Source organism: Bos grunniens, chromosome 2 (genome assembly GCF_055505025.1).
Source record: "Bos grunniens cultivar Pamir isolate PY7600 chromosome 2, Bosgru_T2T1.0, whole genome shotgun sequence".
In the NCBI taxonomy this organism is placed as follows: domain Eukaryota; kingdom Metazoa; phylum Chordata; class Mammalia; order Artiodactyla; family Bovidae; genus Bos; species Bos grunniens.
The window spans coordinates 10,583,144-10,611,030 of NC_141166.1; the positions used below are offsets into that span (position 1 = coordinate 10,583,144).

General features: G+C 48.1%; 1 protein-coding gene across 6 annotated transcripts in view; it reads left to right on the forward strand.

The window, feature by feature from the left end:
- The window catches only part of ARID1A (AT-rich interaction domain 1A), a 68,598-nt gene extending 40,711 nt beyond the window's left edge, over positions 1-27,887 (forward strand). For 3 of the 6 annotated variants that reach the window (XM_086330089.1, XM_086330132.1, XM_086330143.1), the window contains exons 5-20: positions 10,505-10,745; positions 11,039-11,128; positions 11,682-11,849; positions 12,558-12,870; positions 14,189-14,334; positions 14,419-14,528; positions 15,723-15,932; positions 18,584-18,791; positions 19,902-20,034; positions 20,170-20,345; positions 20,669-20,819; positions 20,907-21,041; positions 21,125-21,221; positions 21,692-22,583; positions 22,929-23,059; positions 24,797-27,887. In XM_086330089.1, coding sequence (XP_086186215.1) covers positions 10,505-10,745; positions 11,039-11,128; positions 11,682-11,849; positions 12,558-12,870; positions 14,189-14,334; positions 14,419-14,528; positions 15,723-15,932; positions 18,584-18,791; positions 19,902-20,034; positions 20,170-20,345; positions 20,669-20,819; positions 20,907-21,041; positions 21,125-21,221; positions 21,692-22,583; positions 22,929-23,059; positions 24,797-26,527 — 4,932 coding nt within the window. In that variant the 3' untranslated portion in view covers positions 26,528-27,887. The remainder of the gene's footprint in view (positions 1-10,504; positions 10,746-11,038; positions 11,129-11,681; positions 11,850-12,557; positions 12,871-14,188; positions 14,335-14,418; positions 14,529-15,722; positions 15,933-18,583; positions 18,792-19,901; positions 20,035-20,169; positions 20,346-20,668; positions 20,820-20,906; positions 21,042-21,124; positions 21,222-21,691; positions 22,584-22,928; positions 23,060-24,796) is intronic. The other 3 variants (XM_086330099.1, XM_086330110.1, XM_086330121.1) reach the window with 3 other exon arrangements.

Sequence of the window (27,887 nt, forward strand, 5' to 3'; positions counted from 1 at the left end):
TTTATCTAGACCTGTAGGTCATGGTAAGGAAGACCACTGGAGATACACATTTAGAGCTTTAAATATCAAACCAAGGAGGCCATCCAGCCCCCCAGACCTCGGTCTGCACTGTGTTCAGCGCAGTGCCAAGCTCACCTTCCCCGCCGGTGCACATCGCATCCTCCTTGTTTTCTGGTTGCTATATTTCTGAGGAGCAGCCAAAGGAGGTGGAAGCTTAAGGCAGTACCCCTCCCCCTTACACTTCTCAGACCCAGAATTCTACTGTGTTTTCTGTGTTATTTTCCTGCCCCCCTTTTCCTAGTCTGCTTGCTCAAGTTCAAGGATCCAAGCTGATGACCATGAAGGAACATGGTCTGTGTGGTTGGCCTTCCTGATGGAATGCAGGACTTGGAGAAAGTAGGGAGTTCTTCACTTCTTTGCCTTCTCTAGCTTTACAGTGCTCTTTTCCTGCTGGGATTAGAATAGCCCTTTTCCATAAATATGCAGCGGTCTTGACTGCTCTAACTCAGACCCAGCTCTGCCCTAGTTTCTTTTTTTTTTTTTTCAAATTTGAGTCTTAGCTAGTGACCCTTAGAACACGCTGTACATTTTTGGCCAGGAGGTGGTTTTTGACTAGAGAAGACATTCTCTGTCTTGGCCTAAGTGAGAAACCCTGGTAGGGGGAGGGGTGTGTGTCAGAAGACTGCTCAGGTAGTAACATGGGTATCATACGGACCTGGTGGGGTCTGTGACAAACCAGAAAGCAGGGTTTCAATCCATCAGCGCTCTCTGGGAGTTCTAGCATCTGTTGTTTTCACAAGTTGGGAACCTGGATTTTTTTCTGTAGAACGTCTGCATCTTTAGAAAGATCTCTGTGGGGATGTTGGGCAGTGGATTAAAAGGCTCTCTGGGGTCTGTGGGTTGGCCCAGGCAGCGTCTTGTGGGTTGCCCATGTAGCTTTGGTTCCCTTGAACTGGTGTTTATGATTTTTCTGGGGGTGGGGATGTGTGTGGGGAGCACCATCTCTCTGTTGCCAGCTCACATTGTGTTTGGTGTTTGTTTGACTGGTTTGGGGAGGGGCCAGTGCAGGGAGATGAGCAGAAGCGCTCAATGTGATTCAGCCTCCAGCTGAGCAGATCTGTGGGAGCAGAGTATCAACCCCTGGAAAATCAATGGCTGCTGCAGTGGCTGAGCTGCTGTCTGAAGGGGTGCCCACTGTAGGAATGCCAGCAGCCCAGCACTCTTTCTTCTCCCCTCTTTTCACCTCAGCGGCGCCCTCAACCTTCACTCAAAGGGTCAGACCTACCTCAAGAGATTCTGCTGAGGTGGATTAGGACAGTGGGTTCTTGTATTTTTGTAATTAGATGGAAATTTCTCCAGGGACACAGAGACCTGCCTCCCAACAGCCTCCTCTCCAGACATTCCTCCCTTTAGTGCAATTCTGTCAAGAGTTCTTACCAGGCGGCCGAGGTCCTTTCAGCATTACACTTCTCAGTTTTAGTCGGGAAAGTCAGTTCCCTTGATGACAACACCCGAGTCCCTCCTTCAACTGTGGAGGTCTAGAGTGAAGGTACAGTGTTGGGGTGAGGGAAGGACTGTTAAAGAAGAGAGAGAGACTAATAGAGATTGGATCTAAAGAGGATGCTTTTGAGTAATATTTATCAAGCATTTTATCTTTTGTGGGCCTGGCATTAGTAGTAACATTGGAGGCTCTCACCCCACGGGCTAGTGAGGAGAGGGGCAGATTGAGCATAGTGCCACCAGTCCTGAACTTTGGCTCTGGGGGATCTTGAAGGGACTCTGCTTTGTCTGTGGAGGGAGGGGGGGATCAGGGAAGTTATACTGTGGTTGTGGAGGCTTTGCCCCCACGAAGCTGTTCTTGTCTTTGAAGTTCCCAAGGCAGAAAACAACTCTAGTCTGTAGTCGCTGCACTGGTGGTGCAACTTCACACAACTGGTCTTCCCACCCGATTCTCACTGATGGCTGGGAAATGGGCTGCCCGGTGCTGTTAAGGCGCATTCTGTTGCCCCATTGTTGGGCACGGCTGTGGGCAGGGGGTTGGACCTTGCTTGGCTCATGCCCCTGGAAAGGAGCTTTCCCATGTTGTAGTTTGGGGCTGCTCAGCAAGACCCAATTGTCCTGCAGTTTGGAAGGGTGGTCACAGGGCCGGGTGAGGGAAAAAGTGTGGGGGTTTGAAGTTATCTGAGATGAGGCCACCTGGAGGCCAGGAATGTGTTGACTTCTCTCTCTGAGCCCCACCTTTGTGCCTGATAGTAGGGTTAGGGCACAGGAGCACAGGCTGAGATCACATAGCTACTTTCATGGGACTTCTGCTTATCTCCCCGGATTCTGAGTCATTCTCTTCCCCGATCCATCCATTAAGTACCCTTCTGAGGACCCAGAGGTGAGGAAAAGTACTATACCCTTTAGTTTAGAAAAAGTAGGCTTAAATCAAGAAAGTTACAGGTGAAAGGGCTGACTTGAAATAACCATGAAAGAAAGTTTAGTAAGGAAGAGTGGCTAGGAAAGAGAGGGACACACAGCATGGTAGACTTGGGGAGCTGAATTGTCTGGTTTTGCTCTTTTCTTCTGCAAAGAACTAAGTGATGCCGAGTGAGGTTAGCCTCTTAGAGTCATGTAGCTAACCACCCAGCATGTCTGGAGACAAGCTGTTGCCTCATGTTGTGTGGAGCATGGAGCCCAGCCATTGATGTTGGCAAGCTCCCACCTTATGGTGGGAAGAGTGCAGGCTTTGGAGTCAGAAATATGGGTTTAAACCCAGTTCTCCTGTTTAACAGTTTTCTGTCCTTGGGCAAGTCATTTAACTTCTGAGCTTCTTGCTTCTTTGCTAAAATGGGCATGATCCCTACCCCAGAAAATGATGCGAGAATGAAGTGTGAGACAGCCATGTACCCTTGGGTTGAACACCTGAGAGTTATGTATTCATGTCAGTTCTAAGTCCCTTCAAGAGGAAGATATGAAGGATCTTGCTTTACTCCTCTTTCTAACATTCTTTGAATTTGGAGATTTGGTCTCCCAGAGCTTTCTTTATGAAATTCAACATGTACATGTATGGGATCTCTTCTTGGAGGTGGGTGGGCCCTGAAAAGCGTCCTGGAGACAAGAAGAGTCTGACCTTCTCTCTACTTTGCATTCCCCACCAGGCAGTCAGAAGGTACCAGAAAGAAATTATTCATTGTCCACAGAGTAATAACCTGTAGAAAAAGGGAAGAGGGAGTTTGGTGAGGGTTTGTTGTTTTTTTTTTTTTTGGAAACTTGGGGTAGGGGGTAAGAAATAAGAGTTCTCTGAGCCTTTCCCAGAGCGGTTTCTGCTTTTCCACAGTGAATGTAGTCCAGGCAGGATGATGGTCCCAAACTGTAGGATAGTGCCAGTCTCCTTGTCTTTTCTTTCTTCTTCCTTGAAGTGTGAAAGTCACTCAGTTGTGCCCGACTCTTTGTGACCCCATGGGCTATACAGTCCATGGAATTCTTCAGGCCAGAATACTGGAGTGGGTAGCCCTTCCCTTCTCCAGGGGATCTTCCCAACCCAGGGATCGAACCTTGGTCTCCTGCATTGCAGGCGATTCTTTACCCGTTGAGCCACACGGGAAGCCCGTTTCTTCCTTAGTGCCTGCTTAAACCCTGACTGGGGAGTAAGAGGCAGCCTCTTCTGTGTGTTGATTCGTTCCTGGCATTTCAGCCAATACTGCTCTCTAGGGAGGGTTGGCATTTAATCTCTTAGACGAAGACCCCTCATTGGAACAAGTCTGGGTGGGTCAGATCACCCATCTTTCTATTTAGCAAAGACTGAAGGAAAGAAAGAGAATCATTGTACTGAATATTTGGGGCGGGGGAGGTGTTTGATAGAGGTAGTCTTTTCTTCCTCTGATCCTTGACATATAAATGTTGCTTTAAAGAAGGCTTTATGAAAAATCAGGCCTCCCCAAAACTTATTTGTCTTAAGTCATTCCTAAAGTTTGTCTTTTCCTTGAAGTTTGTCAAAACTGTTGCCTCCTTTCCTACCACCTGCCTTTCATCAAAGGTTAGGTTTCCCAGCCTCTTCTGTGTTCTTCAGGGTTTCCTCCCATTCTCCAGCCTGGGAGCAGCCTCCCTCCGTGGCCGTGGGCCCGTTAGGCTAGGCTGACAGAGTGCTAGTGCAGATTTGGTCTCTTCGGTCTGTGCATTTGGACTTTTTTCATCCGGGACTTGTCATTCAAGTGAGTATGGCTGAGTTGTGAAGTTCCTACCACATTCACATGCACCCCATGCTTGCACACATACACATTTACTACAAGTGTGTGTGTAGTATTTACCTGGGGTGGATGGTTTCCCTGCCAGTAGTCAGCACAGCTTGGCAAAAGCTCTTCACAAGTGAAGAATATGAGAACTCCATCTGGGGGGTTAACAAAAGCTCCATTTCTCAAGGATTCAGCCAAATTTCTGAGAAAACCCTGAACTGAACATTGCCATGAAACTTCCTTATTGATGTTGTTTAATCTGCTCAGCAAAATGAACTGATGTCATCCTTGTGAGTCTCTGTTGGGAGATTGTTTAACCCCCTTCTGTAACCCTGATCTGGTATCTTTCTGCTTGAAAATGTACTCAGTCAGGCAGCCGATTCATGTTAGAACTCGCAGCTCTTCCTGCGAGAGCACTAGCAAACCCCCGCCCCACGCCCCCAATGAGGTATGGCCTGTGTGATTTTCGGGCATGGTTTTGTTGTGGTGTGAAAAGAAGGTGTTAGCTGCTGAGTTCTGTTTGTCAGCAGAGCCTGACAAACCCATGCTGGCACTCGCTGGGGCTGGGCAACCAATCACAGCTGGAACGCTTATCGTCATGGAATCCCTATGGGCTTCCTCTATCAGGTCATATCCCAAAATAACATTGGGCAGTATTTCAAGTGAAGAAACGAAGGCTTTCGGGGCTGTAGCCAGCCTGGAGTGTGAGATTCTGTGTGAAATAGTTGGACCTGCTCCAGCGCTTTTGATCTGCATGGTAGATGAGCAATAAAATGCATGAAACACGTTGGAAACACGTGAGGAAATTCTCCCTGGCCCTGCTGCTTCCTTGGAACTGGCAGGGCACTGAGTGGGCTGATCCTCACCTCCTGTCTCTCAGCAGGATTGTGCTTGGAGGAAAGCAGAGCTGGGAAAAGAGATCTTTCCACTTACAGGGCATTGCTGTAGTTCTTTTCAGCAGTCCTCCTGGAAGGCACCTGTTGGGTGGACTTGGGAGAACTGAGACCCAGAGTCCTGAAATGCTAAAAGGTGGCCCAGCAGAAGGAGCGAACAGGGGCTTGGATTGTTTGGACTTTGTGTGCTAAGTGTTGTAGAAAGTCGAACTCGTTAGGCACATTGAGGTCTGACTCAACAACCAGACATCCAGCTCTTTGTGGAACAAAAGACCTGAAAAACTGGCTTTTTGTAGGGTAGAAAGCAGAGGTGTGTCCTGTGCAATAAAAGGACATGGAGTTTAGAGCAGTGTCCATGTAGATGGAGCGGGGAGCCCTCTTTTGGAGTCTTCCGCCTTTACCTCTCCCTCTCATTTCCCAATAAAAACTTTTCCTGTGATTAGCTGCCGGAGCTGATGGGTGTGTCTTACATCTTATACTGCCGCATGTTGTTGTGTTGTGTCTCTTATTCCAGGGTACTGCTGCTGGTGTTGCATTTTCCATATGGCCCTGACCATGTGGTGCCAGTAGAGTTTCTTGCAAATGCCCCAGGGGCATCACAGACTCAGATTTGTCCAGTCATCTTGTCGTTTTAAGTGATAGAACTGAAGCCTAGCTTGTTGCTAGCTTGCCCGAGGTCACAACTGATAAGTACCAAGAGCTTTAGTCTCCTAACTCAAGGTTGTGATGCTTTTTCCTCAGTCTTTATGGTATCACAGCATAATGGAGAGAGAACACAGGCTTTGGGGTTCAGCAGATCTGGGTTCAAAGTCTTAATTTCTGTCATTTACTTGGTGGGTGGCTTGGGCATGTCTCCCGGAGAATCAACTTACTCCTTTTTAACGTATTAGTGGTACTAGTATCTACAGCTGAGAATTGTGGATAATTAAGGAACTCCATAGCGTGGCTCAGGTGGTAAAGAATCTGCCTGCAATGCAGGAGAGACCCGAGTTTGATCCCTGGATGGGGAAGATCCCCTGGAGAAGGGAATGGCCGCCCACTCCAGTATTCTTGCCTGGAGAATTCCATGGACAGAGGAGCCTGGTGGGCTACGGTCCATGGCGTCACAAAGAGTCAGAGTCAGACATGACTGAGTGACTAACACTTCCACTTCCATAAAATGTCTGAAGCATCATAGATGCTCAAATGATCATTAATATTCATATAAATGCTCAGTTCTTTCCTGTGCTAACATTCTAAGTTTGTTTTTTTTTTTTCAATTAATTTATCTTGGTTGCACTGGGTCTTTGTTACTATGCGGGGGCTTTCTCTAGTTGCGGTGTGCAGGCTTCTCATTGCAGTGACTTCTCTTGCTGCAGAGCACGGGCTCTAGCGTGTGGGCTCAGTAGCTGTGGTGCTGGGGCTTAGTTGCTCTGCAGCATGTGGAATCTTCCTGGACCAGGGATTGAACCCGTGTCCCCTGCATCAGCAGGTGGATTCTTATCCCTATGCCACCAGGGGAGTCCAACATTCTGATTCTTAAAAATTTCTTTTTTTAATCAACCCCTCCCCTGACCACTTGCCATCTGATGACAACGGTAGTTTTGAGGGACTGGCCTCATACCAATCAAATGAGAGAGATAAGAAGATTAATGCTGATTCTTTCCCTACTATTATTCTCTGCCCAGGCATTCCAGTCCACGTGGGCTGCTGTTGACAAGTGGTTTATTTAGTACTTTTTCTCCAGAGGAGCCTCAGGGCACTTTACCAAAACTGACAGCTCTCCTCAGAGTGCCTCTGTGAAGGAAGCCGCCACGTTGCCACCACAGGCCTCCAGGCCCCTGGGATCCCTCAGCTGCACTAGGACACTCACCTGTGTGTCTCTGGAGAGCCTGATTTATAACACACTCTAACTGAAGGAGCATTTGCAGGCTTTACTCTGACCTTGTAGCAGTGGTCGGTGAGCTGGTAGGGTTTTTTCCTTTTATTTTTGTTTATTGAGATACAATTGACTTACAACATAATACTCATTTCAGGTGTATAATGTAATGATTCAGTATATGCATGTGTTGCAAAATGAGTACTGCAAGTCTAGTTAACGTCATCCCTAAAGTTTACAGGGCTTCCTGGTGGCTCAGACAGTGAAGAGTCTGCCTGTAGCGCAGGAGACCCAGGTTCGATCCATGGGTTGGGAAGATCCTCTGGAGAAGGGAATGGCTACTCATTCCTGTATTCTTGCCTGGAAAAGCCATGGACCGAAGAGCCTGAAGAGCTGTAGTCCATGGGATCGCAAAGAGTCGGACACCACTGAGTGACTAACATATAGTTGCAGAATTTTTTTTCTTGTGATGAGAACTTTTGAAAGATGTCAGATATACAGTTTTATTAACTCTAGTCACCGTGCTGTACATCACACCCCCTTGGCTTATTTATTTTATAACTGGAAGTTTGTACTGTTGACTCCCTTCTCATTTCTCCTTCCCCCTCTGACAGCCAACCAACGTGAGCTGGCTTTGTTTGTTTTAGATTCCACATGTAAGTAATATCGTATGGTACTTACTTTCTCTGACTTGCTTCACTCAGCATAATGCCCCTCAGGTCCGTCCGTGTTGTCACAGATGGCAAGGTTTCGTTCTTCTTTATGACTGAGTATTCTTGTGTGTGTACACACCACATTTCCTTTATTTATTCATCTGTCATTGGGGTTAGGTTGCTTTCCTGCTTTGGCTATTGGAAATAATTTTTCCATGTTGCAGTGAACATGGTAGTATGTGTATCTTTTTAAGTGATTGCTTTGGTTTACTTAGGATAAATATCCAGAAGTGAAATAGCTGGATCACTTGGTAGTCCTTTTTTTTTTTCCTCATTTTTTGAGGAACCTTCATACTGTTTTCCGTAGCGGCTGTACCAGTTTATATTCCCACCAACAGTGCCTAAGGGTTCCCTTTTTTCCACATCCTTGCCAAAATGGGTTTCTTTATTTTTGTCAATAGCCATCCTAATAGACATGAGGCTCGTTATGGTTTGAATTCCTTTTCCCTGATAATTAGTGTTGTTGAACATCCTTTATTTTTTTCCCCCTCCTCAGTTCCTCAGAAGGTGTCCAAGGATATATACCAAATGGAATAGGGTGCCTCTATTGAAAGCAGCCAAACGAGAACAGAGGGGGACTTTGAGTTTACGTGTACTATCTGAGCTATTTTTACCATGAAACTGTTCATGTTTTACTTGTTTAATTAAAGACAGAAATGTTTAAAATAATTTTTCAAGGCCACTGGAAGAGTTCTTGTCTTATGGCTGGACCGTTGATTCTTGTTCTGTTCCAAAATATGTTGATTTCTTTTTCCTCTAAGCAAGTAGCTCTTATTACTAGAAGCTGGTGGTTTGGTAAAGAATGGAGACAGTAGGAAGGAATGCGAGGGAAGCTCATGGTCCCTAAAACAGAGCATTGGGCTGTGGTTTCTGTTATAGACCAGGGCTTAACAAGTGGCTTTCGAGGCCTTTTCTGGCCGACACAGTTGGCTCCTCTTGTCATCTTGCTGCCACTTTGGGTTTACCCTTCTTGGTTCAGAAGCCAGGTGTCCTGGGACAGCTTAGCCCTCAACGTGGAAGAAATCCTCTGTTGGGATGAACCCAAGGCTCTTTAGAACTCCAGGTGCTTTAGTCCTTTGAAAAGAAAGAGGCCCTTTGGTGTTACCTAGAGGAGGGCTTCTTAAGTTCTCGTCCGTGCTGGGACTAATTCTAATTGCATTTTTAAAGCATGCTATGGTGTACTGGGTCTGCTTCTTATAGAAAAGCTAGCATTTTCTGAAATCTCAGCTCACCCTGAGAGCTGAACACAGACAAATGTACACCTACCTGCCTGCCTTGCCTTCAAGGCAAGCTTTGTTCCCACAAAACTCAGCAGAAATACTCCCAACCTAGTAAAGTAACCAACTGGTTTGCAAAAGGTCCAGCCAACCTGGACACTTGGGGAGAGCGTAAGAGGTACTCTTGATCTCCAGTGTTATTGTCTGACTCTAGGGTCAGAATCTCCTCCAACTCAACTTTCCAAGGTGAGCTTGTTGTGGGAATAGGAATAGACTCAAATCAGGCCATTTTGGATTTTTTTCCTCTTCAGATGTGTCTCTTTAAGAGAACTCTTTTCTTAACCATTTGAGCCTTAGGGTTTTCCCAGACCTGAGCCTGTTCCCAAAGCTTTCATCCTTTCTTCAAAGTGTAGTTAGTTCCCAGCTTGAAGTTAATGTATGATGTTGAGCCTGTGGTGTTGCCAGAGAGTGAAATTGGGGCTGGGGTGGGGTGGGGATGCATTTTCTGGGGTGAATATCTTCCTTTTTTTCCCTTTCTTTTTTGGCTGGGCCACATGGCATGCAGGATCTTGGTTCCCTGACCAGGGAATCAAACCCATGCCCCCTTCTGTGGAAGTGTGGAATCTTAACCACTGAACTGCTGGGGAAGTCCCTCTTTTTTTTTTTCAGAGTATTTTTTCATATTGAGGTCCTAAGTGCTAACCTTGGGGTTTACTGATGGAGCGTGAACTTTTTTTTAAGAGTGAAAAGTGAACTCTTTACAGTTTAATTCAAGACACAATCCCTAAGCACAACCCCCAAATAAACACCAAGTTCTCATTGAAACATAAAACTAAAAAAAAAAAAAAAAAAAAAAAACTTGGTTTGTTCAGTTGGCAAACATTTGTTCATCCCTGTTATTGGCCAGGTGTTAGGAATGTAGTCCCAGGCCTTCTTGGCAGTTAAGGAATTGTCTGTGTAATATATCCCTTTCTTACCTCCTACCCCTTATGTTTTAAAGTATGGCAACTTGGAGTGAGTTCTTGGTAAATGTAGGTTATAATAATCTGATGCAGAGGGGATCTGTGAATGTTGCCCAAACTTGTTAACATTTTCTTGTAGCTCCTGGTGCCATGCTGGCAGTGTTGTAAGTTTCCCCGTTGGAAGAGAACTAAAGGCTCACTGACAGAGCTGCTCTCTTTTGACTATAGAAGTTGGGGCTGGGAAAGAAGATGAAAGTACTCAATCTGCTTCTGGTAGATAGACCAGGGGTCAGCAAACAATAGCTTGTGGGCTAGCTACTTGTTTTTATAAATAATATTTTGTTAGGGCACAATCACATCCATTTGTTTACGAATTGTCTGTGACTACTTTTGTACTCTGATGGCCTGAGTTGAACAGTTGTGACACAGACTGTATGGGCTGCAGAGTCTAAACTATTCTGTATCTAGCCCTTAATAGAGTGTTTGCTGTATACTGTAAGCTCTAGTATCACGAGTACATAAATGTGTGCCCTGTATTTACTTTGGGCTGTTTAAGGAAAATGTTAATCCTGTAGTAGGATTGTTGAACAAAGAATCTTTCTACCTCAAAATTGCTAATCCATATCCTTGTGTATATGTTCCAGGATCTGTCTGGTTCAATAGATGATCTCCCCATGGGGACAGAAGGAGCTCTGAGCCCTGGAGTGAGCACATCAGGGATTTCCAGCAGCCAAGGGGAGCAGAGTAATCCAGCTCAGTCTCCCTTCTCTCCCCATACCTCCCCTCACCTGCCTGGCATCCGAGGCCCCTCCCCGTCCCCGGTTGGCTCTCCTGCCAGTGTTGCTCAGTCTCGCTCAGGACCACTCTCGCCTGCTGCAGTGCCAGGTACTATCAAGTACTGACCTCTGGGGAAAGGGAAAGAGGACTGCTGTGACCCCCGCACACCTCCACCTCCTCCCCCGCATGATATTAGGGAGTCCCGGCCTTCCACTGGCTGAGAGATTCCCTTCAGCATTTGAAGAAAGGAGATGGGAGCCCCTTTGCTGGATCCTCCAGTGTATGTGATCCTGGGAGGTTCTTGGCCTTCCCAGAAGCCATTTCCACTTCGAACTTAACCTGCTGACTAGGTTTTCCAGGTGTAGCCATGACCGGCTTACTTCTTTCTCTCTCTGGAGCAGGCAACCAGATGCCACCTCGGCCACCCAGTGGCCAGTCGGACAGCATCATGCATCCTTCTATGAACCAATCAAGCATTGCCCAAGATCGAGGTGAGAGCCTGGGCTTCAAGGGAGAGGGGTGGAGGGCAGAGGCAGACCTTTGGTTCATTATCTCTGCAACAGCTTTTGGAGAACTATATGACCATGAAGCTTAGGACAATCTCAGCAGCAGATTGTGAAATTAGGATGGGCTTGGCCATCTTGGTGGCTCCAGAATTATATCTCCCCACAGCCATTTTTATTGGTCATGTGTTTTGATGGATTACCCCTCCATTGTGCCTAATTTGGTCAGCAAATACTAAATACTCAGCATCAAATCTTTACCCTGTAAATCCTACAGCGTTTATCAGGGATTTGGGGCAGGGGTCTTTGCTTTTTTTTTTTTTCCTCAAACCTCCATTTAGTAGAAACAGTTGGTATGCCCTGGGTTAATGACTATGTCACTTTTGAGGGTGCCTAAAAGAGCACATAATTATACAACAGATAAGAGACTTCATGTAAGTATTTGCTAAAGAAAATGTAGATGGTGAAGTCTTAGGATAAGGGAGAGTATTCGTTCCCATGGTACTGAGATAATAACTGTGTGGACACTACCCACAAATAGGTTACATGCAGAGGAACCCCCAGATGCCCCAGTACAGTTCCCCCCAGCCCGGGTCAGCCTTATCTCCACGTCAGCCTTCCGGAGGACAGATGCACACAGGCATGGGCTCCTACCAGCAGAACTCCATGGGGAGCTATGGTCCCCAGGGGAGTCAGTACGGCCCACAGGGTGAGTATACTACCCAGGCAGGAGTACATGGGGGTGAGGCTAGAAAAGAGTTCCTTGTTTGATAGGTTGCTATCTGGGTTATAAGAGTAGAACTATGTTTGCCTTAAATCCACCCAGGCCAGGTCTTAAAGTAGAGCAGGACTGCCATCATGGGAAAGTCCTTGAATCTCTCTGAGCCTCTGTTTCATCTGTAAGATGAGGATAAGGTAATTTAGCCCAAGACAGAGCACAAACACTTAGTAAGTGGTAATTATTGGTTATTAATTTTTATTTTTTAGTAAATTAGTCCCAATAGAATAGATATTTGCTCAAAATCAGCCCTAGATGGATCTCAAGCTGAATTTCTTAGAGCATGGAAGATGAGTGTGTAGAAAGGGAAGAATCTGGGAGGTGAAGGACCTGGCTTAGCAGCATAGCCAGCCTTGCCTGCCAGCCAGCCTTGCCCTGTGCTGTGCTGTCTTTAAGATGAGGGGCAACTGAGGCCTGGCTTTATACATTCCTGCCACACCCTCCTTAAACTTTTTTTTTTTAATGGACTATGAGGTTTTGTTGTTTTTTTAAAGAGACCATGAAATTGGTCTCTTTCCAGACCAAATATTGAATGATTCCCATTGTTTATGTCTTTAGAGTTTAAGAGTTGAGCATTATTAATGAGTTGCCAGTGAGTCACTAACCAAGTCTCTGTATCTTCTCTCCTTCCCCTCTCAGGAGGCTACCCCAGGCAGCCAAACTATAATGCCTTGCCCAATGCTAACTACCCCAGTGCAGGCATGGCTGGAAGCATGAACCCTATGGGTGCTGGAGGTCAGATGCATGGGCAACCTGGCATACCACCTTATGGCACACTCCCTCCCGGGAGGATGAGTCACGCCTCCATGGGCAACCGGCCTTATGGCCCTAACATGGCCAATATGCCACCTCAGGTTGGGTCAGGGATGTGTCCCCCTCCCGGGGGCATGAACCGGAAAACTCAAGAAACTGCTGTTGCCATGCATGTTGCTGCCAACTCTATCCAAAACAGGTAAGGCCTGGGAAGTGAAGGGGGACAGTAGCAGTGCAAGGAGAGCATTTCATCTAATTGGGAAGCGAGCATTTAATCTAATTGCAGAGTCGTTTAGGTCGTTGAGATACTTCTGGACCTAAACCATGTTATCTTGGTAAATAGGCATTTTATTGAGAGCTCTTTAGAAAACCAGGTTTCTTTACAGTGAAAAAGACAGCAGAAGTGCTGACTTGTAAGCATCTCAGATTGGTATCAGACATCATATGTAAAGAAATTTATAAAGTATACGTTACTTTGATTAGTAAAATAGGTTTTCAGAGTTTATTTCTTCTGCCAATCCAGCTTCTTGGTTTCCAAAAATACTTTTGAACGATGCACATGATTTGCGCCTGCGGTGTGGGAAATGGAGGATGGTGAGGTTGTGGTCTGCCGTCTCGCTTACTCTTCTGTGTGCTCCTTTGTATTTGACTCTGGTGCGAAAGTGCAGAAGGCTTGTGTGATTTGGTTTATGACTTCAACATTCATCTCTTCCTTGGCCACTGGCTTCAGTGACTATGATTCTGCTGTTTCTGAAGACTGTCTGTGTACCCCATTGTTGATGCTGACAGTTCTTACAGTGATTCTTAACTGGGATGCTGGTGAACAAAGGTAGAATAGGGTGACTGAATAAAGAGAGGTGGATTTGATAGTACTTTAGGATGATAGAAACACAAAGTTTGCAGTAGGCCCATCAAGGAAGAATACAAAGGGGTGTTCCTGGCGGCCTAGTGGTTGGGATTCTGGCTTTCACTGCTGTGGCTCAAGTTTAATACCTGGTCAGGGAACTGCGATCCCACAAGTTGTGCAGTGTGGCCAAAAAATAAATAAAACTAAGATTTTTTTTTTTTTTTTTTTTGAGGTGTAGTTTAAAATACACAGACCCTCCAGGTGCTATGCTGTGAGTTTGGTTGGGGTGACATGACAGAGTAGTAAAACTGAGTATTTAATCTAGGCCTTTTGCCATAGTGAGGGCCCCTAAATGGAAACACAGCTTCACTTTGGAGATGCCTTAAAGGGAAGTAGTATTTAAGAGACACAGTAAGACTCCATTCTTCAAGGAGTGCATCCTTTAAAACTGAGCGATGATTTCCTTTTGGGAGCTTAAACCCTCTTAGAACTTTTGTGGGTGGTAGAAAATAAGAATATCTGTGTGCATGGTTGTAGTTTGTGGGGCCCATAAGACTTTCCCTTGTAAGCCTAACTAGATGATCTCGGCTCACACAGCCCTGTTTATCCCTAATTTGAAAGCTTAGTGTCTCTAACTCTTGTCTCTCACACTCTGCATCTTCTTCCTTAGACCACCCGGCTACCCCAATATGAATCAAGGGGGCATAATGGGAACTGGACCTCCCTATGGACAGGGGATTAATAGTATGGCTGGCATGATCAACCCTCAGGGACCCCCATATCCCATGGGTGGAACCATGGCCAACAATTCAGCAGGTAAGTCATAGGCATCACCCCAGGGATTTCTTCCAGAACGGTCTTTATGTCACAAACCCATCGGACTTTTCTCTTCTTTTGTAGGAATGGCAGCCAGTCCAGAGATGATGGGTCTTGGGGATGTCAAGTTAACTCCAGCCTCCAAAATGAACAACAAGGCAGATGGGACACCCAAGACGGAATCTAAATCCAAGGTAATGGCTTATATCTTGACTCCTCAACTTTCTGTCCCATCCTTTCAGTGATAGGAAGGAAAAAGAAGAAAGGGTGATTAGACTCCAGCCTTTTATATGACACCGACTAGATAATCTTGGCAAAGGGTGTTGTTACCTCTTCTTAACCATGAAGAGTCCCAGGATAATCGTTCATTGAATTAGGTATGAGTTAGCCCAAGGGGTCCTAATGTAAATAACATAGTGTTCTCATGTCTGTCTGATACGGAGGAAATGCCAGACTGGCAGAGTAGAATTCTCTACGCTGTACTCTCTGAAACTGTGACCCCTGTCCTTATGTACTGATAGATGACGTATGTCATGGGTGACTGGTTGTTGTCTTCCTGGACCTTCCTGGACTCAGAACAGCAGGAATGGTTGGTACCCTATGTTCCATAAAGGGGGAGAAGAGGCAGGTGGGCTTTGGGTCCTTGACCTCTCTCAGGTTGGTCCTGGGTCTGCTCTCTGTTGGGCTGTGTGGCATTCTGGGGACCTGCTCAGTATCTGAGTCATTTAAAATATTTCTGCCCTTCGTCATACCTCATTTTCCCTACCTTATAAAGTAGGGGAAATAACAATCCTAGCTGCCACCTCTTGTGGACGTTCACCTCTGGCTTCCAGACCCTTTTAGTCATCCTCATGTCTTGGATAGTCATCCAAAGCCATTCATGCAGAACCCTTCCTTTCTTAAGAGGAGGAAAAGTTCCTTTTCATTTTAGTCTATCGTCTCAAGGTCATATTTTTGAGTTTCTTGATTTCTCTGAAACGTCTGTAAAAGCGTGTCCAGGCTCCTGGGTAGTGGTGTGGGTGTATTAGTGACATTGATGTCAGGTGGACAAGGGTTTGACTCTCAGTCCTGCTACTGAAACACTAGGAGATCTTAGGCATGGCCTCCTTGGTGCCTGCTGCCTTACCTTTTAAGAGAAGGATAATTGTAATACCTGTTGCATAAAGGCCTCTGGCACAGCACTCAATACCTAATGTATAGGCAGGGTTAGCTTGCTTTCTTTACAGGAAGGTCTAGCTCCCTTTTGGTTTTTGTGAAGGCAGGGCAGATGTTAGTGACCACCCCAGAGTGAGAAGCTTTACTACTGCCCTAATCAAGGGGCTTCTGAGACCCCTAGCATAGGCTTTGAATCTGACCAGTTCCTATGAATCTTGACCTGCCCCTTCCAGAAATCCAGTTCTTCTACTACAACCAATGAGAAGATCACCAAGTTGTATGAGCTGGGTGGTGAGCCTGAGAGGAAGATGTGGGTGGACCGTTATCTGGCCTTCACGGAGGAGAAGGCCATGGGCATGACAAATCTGCCTGCTGTGGGTAGGAAACCTCTGGACCTGTACCGCCTCTATGTGTCTGTGAAGGAAATTGGTGGATTGACTCAGGTGAGTGCCTGGCACTTGGCTCCCCCTGTGGTTTCAACAAGCCTTTCTGTAGGTACTCAGTGGCCTCACTGGTGCCATGCCTCCCACAGGCACATCACCCTCCCCTGCTCTCTGAGTCACATACTGACAGGCCAGGGAGCCCAGGCCTTCCAGAAGACAAGGCCACGGGAGGAGGCTGAGATCTCCATGGGTAGCGTGAAGTATTAGCATTAATTTATATGTGCCCAGAGTCCCCCTGAGTTGCAAAACAGGGCAAGTCTATGAGCATTCTGATTCCATGGCAGGCAGTTTGGAGTATGAGACAAGGGCAAGATTCAGAGAGGGGTCTGGTTTTGAATTCTTTCTTAGCCACTTACAACCTAAGTGACCTTAATCAAGAGGTGTAACCACTCTGAGCCTTCGTTTTTCTTATTTGTAATCTAGGGACAGTGTGTATCCTGCTAGACTGTTGAAAGCTAGGGATAATCAAACAAAACTTGGAGCAAGATTTCTGCCACATAAATTGGTCTCCAGGATGGTACAAGGGAAGCCAGAATAGTTGCTGATCCTTTCATTCTAGAAAGCTTCCCAGTGGAGATGGGACTTCAGGAGCTATTAAGTAGAAATAGTTTATGAAGGAAGAAGTAGGTGGGAAATTGTGTTTAGTTACTCTGTATGCGAGACTTAAATGAATGGATTAATCTCCACTGGAAACCCAAACTGAACACCACCCTGAGCCTTGCGCCTGCCCTGATAGCTTAAATCTTTATTTTATACTCAGCCCAGGAGTCAAACAGGTGAGGCAATCGTGGCAGACAGTCCATCATGCCTTGCAAACTTTCTTCCTATGTATGTTCTGTAGTCATCATACCAGGAGCTTGCTATTGGATCTGAATGTGCAGCTGAGCTCAGGGGGATGCATAGTGGGAAGGGGTGGACTCCAAATCTTCTAAATCAGAAGAGGAAAACAGCTGTCACCAGCAGAAGAGAAAATGATTGGAATGAAGCCAACCAACAGTCAGTTATGAATTCCTTCTCCCTCAGGCTTTATTCCCCTCCCTCACAAAAGGAAAACAAAATAAAACAAGACACGTGCACACTGCCACATAACCAGCGTGGGAAGCAGAGCCCAGCAGGCTTCTGCGGTGACCTGGGTTCACTGCTGCCATTCTCCCTGGTGTTGAGTTCTCATAGTCAGGGCACTCCTACCTGTAGAGAAAAGGGGCATTGGGTTAGGTTTGGCATACTTTTTAATTGCATGGGCTTCTGGATTCACCGGGCCTAAAATGAGGTATAGGGAGAATCCCAAAGCCCAGGGGTCTGTCTTCCAGTTTCCAAAAGGTTGCCAGCCTTTTAGATGCTGTGATGTGATTGAACTCTAAAGACAGTTCAGAGAAGATAGAGTGCTGTTATGAGTTAGTTTGTGAAGGCTCCAAGAAGGCAAAAGATGAGTCCTGAGCTCTCTGAAGGATTAACAGGGTCTGGGTCAAGTGAGGAGCTGTTCCAGTTGACTGGCCCTGATGGCATGAAGATGGGAAAGGGTCTGGAATATACCCTACCAATGCCACCTCCAGCCTTCCAAGTCTCAGCTCAGACATTGCCTGCTCTAGGAAGTGTTCCTGGCATTTCCCCTCCATCTAAACTATTCCTTTCTTTGCTTCCTTATCACTCTTGTCTCTGGTGTCACAGGTACCAGATCAACAGGTGTCAAAACATTTTGAATTCCCTGTGGATTGGGACTGGAAAGTTGGTGTTTGTAGCCCTTGAGAGACAGGCTTATCACGTGGTGGACGAACAAACATAAGAATACCTCAAGGGGAATTCCCTGGTGGTCCAGTGGTTAGACGCTGCCACTGCAGGGACACGGGATCATGCCCTGGTCGGGGAGCTAAGATCCTGCATGTTGTGCAGCGCAGTCAAAAAACAATTACGTGAAGAAGGAATCCTGCCTGGCTAAAGCAGACAGACTAATTGTAGGGATGGGAGACAGTGTATTCTGAAGCTGAGGAAAGGAAGCAGAGCTCTAGACTGATCCCTGGGAAGGTAAAAATGAAGTCATGGGGCCTGAAGCATCTCCTGGGTAGTCAGGACAGTGACTGCTGAGGGCGAGGGGCTTGCAGTCATACGTCACTGAGATGCGGGAGCAGGGACACAGAATGTCAAATTTGTAAGAAGCCCCACACTGAGAAGAAAAAAAAAATCAGATATGAAAACCCCCAGTTTGACAAAGTAAGTCAGGCAGGGTGGTTGTTGATATTGCCACACATCTCCATTTTATAAAATGTTAGTTTTTATCAGCGCATGTAAAATATGATTTGGATCTGATGGTGCTTTGCACATCGTTTTTCAACAGTACACTTGTGTAACGCAAAGCATATACCTTCTGAATTCTGATCTCTCTGACTAATAGTGATGTAAAATTCGCCCTATTTTGAATAAGCGCTGTCTGACAGTTGCAGTGATCTGTGGATAAAACCTGCTGAGGGTAGAGGGAAGCCATGGATTTAATGTTGGCTGTGTACTATCCACCAAGCAAGGATAACTTCTGTGGTTAACTGAGAATTGTGGTTTCACAAGATGAGTACCTGGTCGGTTGCCTGATGGGGTTCGGGGTATGTGGGCAGGAAGGCCAGATGGAAGATGCACCCCGACTCTTCTGGTTGGTTGTACAGGTCAACAAGAACAAGAAGTGGCGGGAACTTGCGACCAACCTCAATGTCGGCACCTCAAGCAGTGCTGCCAGCTCCTTGAAAAAGCAGTACATCCAGTGTCTCTATGCCTTTGAGTGCAAGATCGAACGGGGAGAAGACCCTCCCCCAGACATCTTTGCAGCTGCTGATTCCAAGAAGTCCCAGCCCAAGATCCAGCCTCCCTCGCCTGGTAAGGATGGGGTGAGCAGCCTCACCAAGGGCCTAGGCTCCTCATTCACCAGTGGCTGCCACCAGGGATGTGTACTCTGTCCTGTCCTACCACTGAGCATAACAGGTTGGCAGACTGAAGAGCGGGCGGTGGCGACTCCCTTGGGAGGTAGTTTGCAGCAACCCTTAAGTTTAAATTTTCATTGTGCACCTGGCGCCTTGCCAAATGTTTGTAAACTAGTGAGTGGGAGGGACACTGAACAAGTCGGGAAATCTGACAAATAGCAGTGAGGCAGGCCATCTGGGAGCCTTGGCCCACTGATGTCAGCGCCTTAAGAATGCTGCTCAGACTAGAGCCCTGAATTCCCCAGGGAGCTGAGATGGCAGTGAATGGGAAGGAGGGTGTGGGGCGGGAATATGAATGGAGTACTCCGCAGGGAGCGCCTCTGCCCACCCTCCTTTCTGAGAGGAGGATGGGGCCTGGACAGGCATGTCGAGGGAGGAAGGCCAGGGCTCCTAGAAGGTGGGTGTGAACACATGTGCCCTGGGGTTGACCTCCGAGGGTGTAAGCAGTGCCTGAGATGACTCATCAGCTGGGGAGGCCAAAGCCGCGGGGTATCTGCTGCTGAGAATGGTAACTAATGGAAGCGTTAATTACTGGTACTGTGCTCATCGGCTTCAGGGAACATTTGAACTGCTGGTGACACTGGGTTAGATGCTTGAGAATAGGAGTTCCTAGGTTCCTACAGTGCTCTGCAGGTTTGGGGTAAGAGGGGACCTCACCACCCAGCTTTCCAGGGCCCCTTACTGGGAGCTTGTGTACCAGCATTACAAGGTATAATAGGTTAGACAGGGTCCTTGGGGAAGTAAAGAAAAAGAGTTGGGAATCTTGACAGAGACTCACGTCATCACCAGCATAGCATGCTAATGGTCTCCAAACGTGAACAGCAGCGAGAAGCGATGGAGCCCTCAAATTCCCTTATTACTGGCCTTGCAGATCTGCTGAGAAGGGTGATTTAGGTTTTAAAGAACCCTAGTTCTAGCCTTTTTAGTGTTCCTCTTCAAAGAGATCCTAGGGCATGTGTGTGTTTCTGTGAGAGTTTTCCTGCTCATCCTGTATCACTGTCCACAGCGGGATCAGGGTCAATGCAGGGGCCACAGACACCTCAGTCAACCAGCAGCTCCATGGCAGAAGGAGGAGACCTGAAGCCACCGACTCCAGCATCCACGCCGCACAGCCAGATCCCCCCCTTGCCAGGCATGAGGTAAGGCCAGGAGCAGGGTCAGGCTGTGTAACCCAGGGTATGTCCCTGCTCTGTCCAACCAGTGACTCCCATGTGCCTTGTGTTATTGGAGGAATTGCTTTATTTAGGGTCTAATTGGCTCCCTTCACTCTTGAGTAGGAGCAATTCAGTTGGGATCCAGGATGCCTTTCCTGATGGAAGTGACCCCACATTCCAGAAGCGGAATTCCATGACTCCAAACCCTGGGTACCAGCCCAGTATGAATACCTCCGACATGATGGGGCGCATGTCCTATGAGCCAAATAAGGATCCTTACGGCAGCATGAGGAAAGGTGACTGACTGCTGTTGGCCTTCTGTCGTTCAGGGCAGGGCCAGAGTATGGGGGCGTTGGAGTGGCTTAAGGTTCTTATTGCTCGTCACGCCATCCCCTTCATCCTCCTTTCTTGTCGTCTTCTCCCTGGGCTCACGCATCATCCTTTACAAGTATGTGTTCTTTGCTAGTTGGGGCCTTTCTAGATCTCTATTTCAAACCGGTCAGGAAAACGGAACAAACCTGAGCTCTGAAGAGGGTCTGGGTTTTGGGGGCAGGCGAGGCAGAGGTTACTCGGCCCGCTGACCCACCAGTTTACTCACTGCCTTCCCTTTTGCTCTCAGCTCCGGGGAGCGATCCCTTCATGTCCTCAGGTCAGGGCCCCAATGGCGGGATGGGGGACCCCTACAGTCGAGCTGCCGGCCCTGGGCTGGGAAATGTGGCAATGGGACCGCGACAGCACTATCCCTATGGAGGTCCTTATGACAGAGTGAGGTAAGCATGTCCCCCTACCCCCACCCCGTCCCACCCGAACACCCCACAGCTATCATGGACTCAACCTGCTCTTGCGATTTTGTTTAGGACGGAGCCTGGCATAGGACCCGAGGGAAACATGGGCACTGGGGCCCCACAGCCGAATCTCATGCCTTCCAACCCAGACTCGGGGATGTATTCTCCCAGCCGTTACCCGCCACAGCAGCAGCAGCAGCAGCAACGGTGAGTAAAGCCTGGTCGCCGCGCTGCTGTGACTCAGGCTTCCCCACTCCCACCCTGACCATCCGCTTCTCTCCTGCCCGCAGACATGATTCCTATGGCAATCAGTTCTCCGCTCAAGGCACCCCTTCCGGCAGCCCCTTCCCCAGCCAGCAGACCACAATGTATCAGCAGCAGCAGCAGGTGAGGAGGGCAGTGGATGGGCTGGCCTACGGGTTCCCCCCAAGAGCCTTGTCAGCAGGCAGAGTTGAGAAGTCCCTTTAGATTCCTTGGCGTTCTTCTCCCACCCCGACAGCCAGTTTTGTGTGAAGAGCCAAGCTTTCAGTCTCTTCTTCCCTGTTTGGGGTCCAGGCCCATCTCCAGTGCTCCATGAGGGTTAGGGTATTTTGTATTTTGATTTTTGAACCTTTCTACATTTTTCTGCTTAGAGCAAGGGAGAGCCAGAGGGAATAGAGAATGATTCTTGCTTTCAGAAGGAGCTTCAAAAGATAACTCGTAAAGGTGACTCCTTTGTTCCCGTGGAGTCTGTGTCCCCTCTCCTAGAGGGGCAGAAGTAAGCCCAGCACGTGTCTGGTGTTGCATCTTGGCAGCTGTGGTCTTGCGTCCCCGGATGCAGAGTGTTAACTTTCTCTCTGCTTCTGTCCCCATCTTAGAATTACAAGCGGCCGATGGATGGCACCTACGGCCCTCCTGCCAAGCGGCACGAAGGGGAGATGTACAGCGTGCCGTACAGTGCGGGGCAGGGGCAGCCCCAGCAGCAGCAGCTGCCCCCCGCCCAGCCCCCACCTGCCAACCAGCAGCAAGCTGCTCAGCCTCCCCCTCAGCAGGACGTGTACAACCAGTACGGCAACGCCTATCCTGCCACTGCCACCGCTGCTACTGAGCGCCGACCAGCAGGCGGCCCCCAGAACCAGTTTCCATTCCAGTTTGGCCGGGACCGTGTCTCAGCACCCCCTGGCTCCAATGCCCAGCAGAACATGCCACCACAGATGATGGGCGGCCCCATACAGGCATCGGCTGAGGTTGCCCAGCAAGGCACCATGTGGCAGGGGCGCAATGACATGACCTACAACTACGCCAACAGGCAGAGCACGGGCTCGGCCCCGCAAGGCCCCACCTATCATGGCGTGAACCGAACAGATGAAATGCTGCACACGGATCAGAGGGCCAACCATGAAGGCCCGTGGCCTTCCCATGGCACACGCCAGCCCCCCTATGGTCCTTCTGCCCCCGTGCCCCCCATGACAAGGCCCCCTCCAGCCAACTACCAGCCCCCACCAAGCATGCAGAATCACATTCCTCAGGTATCCAGCCCCGCTCCCCTGCCCCGGCCAATGGAGAACCGCACCTCTCCGAGCAAGTCTCCATTCCTGCACTCTGGGATGAAGATGCAGAAGGCAGGGCCCCCAGTACCCGCCTCGCACATAGCACCTGCTCCTGTGCAGCCCCCTCTGATTCGGCGGGACATCACCTTCCCACCTGGCTCTGTTGAAGCCACACAGCCTGTGTTGAAGCAGCGGAGGCGGCTCACAATGAAAGACATTGGTAAGGAGACCTCCTTGATTGGGTTGCTTAATCTGCCTCTTTACATCTGGTTCAGTGTTCTCTCTCCATCCTGATGTTCTGGATGAGTTAAAATCTGGTCCAGTGTTGACTAAAATAGAGCCAAAGAACTTTGAGTAAGGAAGAAATCAGCCGATGTCAGGCTTTACTAAAGGAATTGCCACGCAGTGATGTCCTAAGCGAGCCTAGAAGCCATGAGGGGCAGATGGGAAGTGCCTCTCACCATGTGTTCTCCTCAGAGTAGCCTGACTAATGAGCCAGCTCTGGGGTGGGGGGCCTCCTGCCAACCTGGGCGTGGTGGATGGACGACGTGGAGGTTTATTTCAGGAACCCCGGAGGCATGGCGGGTAATGATGTCCCTCAAGTCTGGGCTGCTGGCAGAGAGCACGTGGGCATTAGACACCATTAACATCCTGCTGTACGATGACAACAGCATCATGACTTTCAACCTCAGTCAGGTGAGTCTAGGTGCTGGGGGAACACCGGGAGGGCCTGGGATCTTCTTAAAGTAGATGGTGCTAAGTGACCAGGGAATAATACCCTCCCTGGCCAGCATGGTCTCCTTTATTTCACTTGTTGTCTTGATACCTTCTATGCCAATACTTTGCCCCTTGTCATAGGCCTGATAATTTGTGTTAGTTGATCAGGACTGACTTTAAAGGGAATTTGGGAGAAACTTCTTGGTATTGGTAAGAAGGGCGGATTCTGCTGATGCCAATGAGAACACCATATTTTCTAGACCGAAAAGAACCCGGGGTCTCTATCCATGAACCTGTGGTCTCTGTCCCTGAGCAGAGCAGTTTCTTTATTTTCCCTTTCTTTCTTCACCCTTGCTGAATAGATGAAGTCTTTATTGACAACCATTTTTCCTAAGATGTAGAATGGAAAGTGTGAAGAAGTGTACATTGTGGGGCAGTGGGGGAGGTTAACACAGAGGTGGCTTTCCAAATTCCAAAACTTCTCTGCAGAGACATGTAGCTGGGAGTTTTCTCAGCTAGGAAGAGGTTCTTCTGCACCACCCTACTCTGTCTTTTGATCATCCTCAGTACCTCCTAGCTCATCTGTCAAGGAACTGACTAGCGGGGCAATGCTATTAATAGTTCCATTTACTGTGCCCTCACTTCGTGCTAGGTCCTTTGTGTTTTCTTTTGTGTCATCCTCACTGTAGCCATCTGAGCAGATGTGGCCGCTTAGAGATGAGTAAATAGGCTGAGAGTCTTATTTTTGCCCAGGTTCACACAGCTGTTAGCAGTCTTTCTGAATCCAAAGCCTGCTTCCCATGAGAAAGAAAGGAACAAATATTGATTGAGCAATTTCCATAAGCCAGGCACTTGACATATTCCGTTTAAACCTCAGAACAACGCTATGAAATTTAGGAATTTGCCTCATTTTCAGTGGAAAGATAGGAAAGCTGCAGCTCAGAATTTTCAGTTACACAGATAGTTCCTGGACAAGCCAGAATTCAAACCTGGATCCTTTTTTAAGTCTAAAGCCCTATTTTTTCCTTTCAGTTATACTCTTCAGCCAGAGATTAATCTTACTGGATTAATGTTTTCTGCTAGGGGTAGGAAATAGCCTGCACAGGATCTAAGCTGGAAAGTTGTACCAGCTTGGAGCAGTGTTCAGAGAGCACAAGCCTCATCCCATTTACTGTGTTAGGTGATGCATAGAGGCCCAGCCTCCTGGGAAGTTGGGGAGGTTGGGGAAGAGTAGACGAACATCTGTCCAGCCTGCCTTGTATTAGAAGGCATCATCCCAGCATGCCTAGCCTTGGGCTCCACTGGCACTGGAATGTAGAGTGTCCTCCTAGAGGGACAATGGCAGTGACCCAATAGGTAGGAAACTGGGCCTGGTGAAGAAAAGCAGAAGTTGGTTGAGAAAGGTGAGGTGGAGAGGTGGGTGGCCCTGGTAGGTAAGGTACAGAGTTGCTGGTCAGCATGTCCATCTGCAGACGCAGGCTTCTGTGAAGACTGGGCTGAAGGAAGAACTTTGTGCTGGGCAGAGGAGAATTTAATGACTTGCTTTGTGAACAGCCTTTGGGAAAGAAGAACCCTGACTCTCCCAGTGATACAGATGTGTGATCTGGAAGGGAAGAGGGGAGGTTAAATAGAAGACTTTGGCAGGCCTCTCAAGTCAAGGATTCTCTTCTTAGCCACTTTTCTCCCTTAATTTAGTTCCTGTTCTTTCTCTTTTAGCTCCCAGGGTTGCTCGAACTCCTTGTGGAATATTTCCGACGTTGCCTGATTGAGATCTTTGGCATTTTAAAGGAGTATGAGGTGGGTGACCCAGGACAGAGAACACTATTGGACCCTGGGAGATTCAGCAAAGCGTCTAGTCCAGCCCCTGTGGAAGGGGAGGAGGAGGAAGACCTTCTAGGTCACAAACTAGAGGAGGAAGAAGAGGAGGAAGTAATTGAAAATGATGAGGAGATGGCCTTTTCGGGCAAGGACAAAGCAGCCTCAGAGAATAGTGAGGAGAAACTGATTAGTAAGTTTGACAAGCTTCCAGTAAAGATCGTGCAGAAGAATGACCCGTTTGTGGTGGACTGCTCAGATAAGCTTGGGCGCGTGCAGGAGTTTGACAGCGGCCTGCTGCACTGGCGGATTGGTGGGGGCGACACCACTGAGCATATCCAGACCCACTTTGAGAGCAAGACAGAGCTGCTGCCTTCCCGGCCTCATGTGCCCTGCCCCCCAGTCCCTCGGAAGTATGTCACAGCAGTAGAGGGCACACCAGGGACAGCAGAGCAGGAGGGCCCCCCGCCTGATGGCCCTCCAGAAAAACGGATCACGGCCACTATGGACGACATGTTGTCCACGAGGTCTAGCACACTGACCGAGGAGGGCGCTAAGAGTGTAGAGGCCACCAAGGAAAGCAGCAAGTTCCCATTCGGCATCAGCCCAGCGCAGAGCCATCGGAACATCAAGATCCTAGAGGATGAACCCCACAGTAAAGATGAGACCCCACTGTGTACCCTTCTGGACTGGCAGGATTCCCTTGCCAAACGCTGCATCTGTGTCTCCAACACCATCCGAAGCCTGTCATTTGTGCCAGGCAACGACTTTGAGATGTCCAAACACCCGGGGCTGCTGCTGATCCTGGGCAAGCTGATCCTTCTGCACCACAAGCACCCAGAACGGAAGCAGGCACCACTAACTTACGAGAAGGAGGAGGAGCAGGACCAAGGGGTGAGCTGCAACAAAGTGGAGTGGTGGTGGGACTGCTTGGAGATGCTTCGGGAAAACACCTTGGTCACGCTCGCCAACATCTCGGGGCAGCTGGACCTCTCCCCGTACCCCGAGAGCATTTGCCTGCCTGTCCTGGACGGACTCCTACACTGGGCAGTCTGCCCTTCAGCTGAGGCCCAGGACCCCTTCTCCACCCTGGGCCCCAACGCCGTCCTCTCCCCACAGAGACTGGTCTTGGAAACCCTCAGCAAACTCAGCATCCAGGACAACAATGTGGACCTGATCCTGGCCACGCCCCCCTTCAGCCGCCTGGAGAAGTTGTATAGCACCATGGTGCGCTTCCTCAGTGACCGAAAGAACCCAGTGTGCCGGGAGATGGCTGTAGTACTGCTGGCCAACCTGGCACAGGGCGACAGCCTGGCAGCCCGTGCCATCGCAGTACAGAAGGGCAGCATCGGCAACCTCCTGGGCTTCCTGGAGGACAGCCTTGCTGCCACACAGTTCCAGCAGAGCCAGGCCAGCCTGCTCCACATGCAGAACCCGCCCTTTGAGCCAACCAGTGTGGACATGATGCGACGGGCTGCCCGTGCGCTGCTGGCCCTGGCCAAGGTGGACGAGAACCACTCAGAGTTCACGCTGTATGAGTCACGGCTGTTGGACATCTCGGTATCACCGCTGATGAACTCACTGGTTTCACAAGTCATTTGTGATGTACTGTTTTTGATTGGCCAGTCATGACAGCCGTGGGACACCTCCCTCCCCGTGTGTGTGTGCGTGTGTGGAGAACTTAGAAACTGACTGTTGCCCTTTATTTATGCAAAACCACCTCAGAATCCAGTTTACCCTGTGCTGTCCAGCTTCTCCCCGGGAAAAGAAGTCTCCCCTATTTCCTCTTTCCTCCCCCTTCTCACCCCTTCTTCACCCTCACCTTTCTAGTCCCTGTCCTCACTTTACTCCCCTCAGGACCCTGCCCTATTTGAAAAGACAAAGCTCTGCCTACATAGAAGACTTTTTTTATTTTAACCAAAGTTACTGTCGTTTACAGTGAGTTTGGGGAAAAAAAATAAAATAAAAATGGCTTTCCCGGTCCTTGCATCAAGGGGATGCCACATTTCATAACTGTTTTTAATGGTTAAAAAAAAAAAAAAAAAAAGGAAAAAAAAGTACAAAAAAAAACCCTGAAGGACAAAAAAGGTGACTGCTGAACTGTGTGTGGTTTATTGTTGTACATTCACAATCTTGCAGGAACCGAGAAGTTCGCAGTTGTGGACAGACCCTGTTCACTGGAGAGGCCTGTGCAGTAGAGTGTAGACCCTTTCATGTACTGTACTGTACACCTGATACTGTAAACATACTGTAATAATAATGTCTCACATGGAAACAAGAGAAAACGCTGGGTCAGCAGCAAGCTGTAGTTTTTAAAAATGTTTTTAGTTAAACGTTGAGGAGAAAAAAAAAAAAAGGCTTTTCCCCCAAAGTATCATGTGTGAACCTACAACACCCTGACCTCTTTCTCTCCTCCTTGATTGTATGAATAACCCTGAGATCACCTCTTAGAACTGGTTTTAACCTTTAGCTGCAGCGGCTGCGCTGCCACGTGTGTATATATATGACGTTGTACATTGCACATACCCTTGGATCCCCACAGTTTGGTCCCCCTCCCAGGTACCCCTTTATAGTATGACGAGTTAACGAGTTGGTGACCTGCACAAAGCGAGACACAGCTATTTAATCTCTTGCCAGACATCGCCCCTCTTGGTGTGATGCTGTACAGGTCTCTGTAAAAAGTCCTTGCTGTCTCAGCAGCCAATCAACTTATAGTTTATTTTTTTCTGGGTTTTTGTTTTTGTTTTTGTTTTCTTTCTAATCGAGGTGTGAAAAAGTTCTAGGTTCAGTTGAAGTTCCTGATGAAGAAACACAATTGAGATTTTTTCAGTGATAAAATCTGCATATTTGTATTTCAAACAATGTAGCTAAAACTTGATGTAAATTCCTCCTTTTTTCCTTTTTTGGCTTAATGAATATCATTTATTCAGTATGAAATCTTTATACTATATGTTCCACGTGTTAAGAATAAATGTACATTAAATCTTGGTAA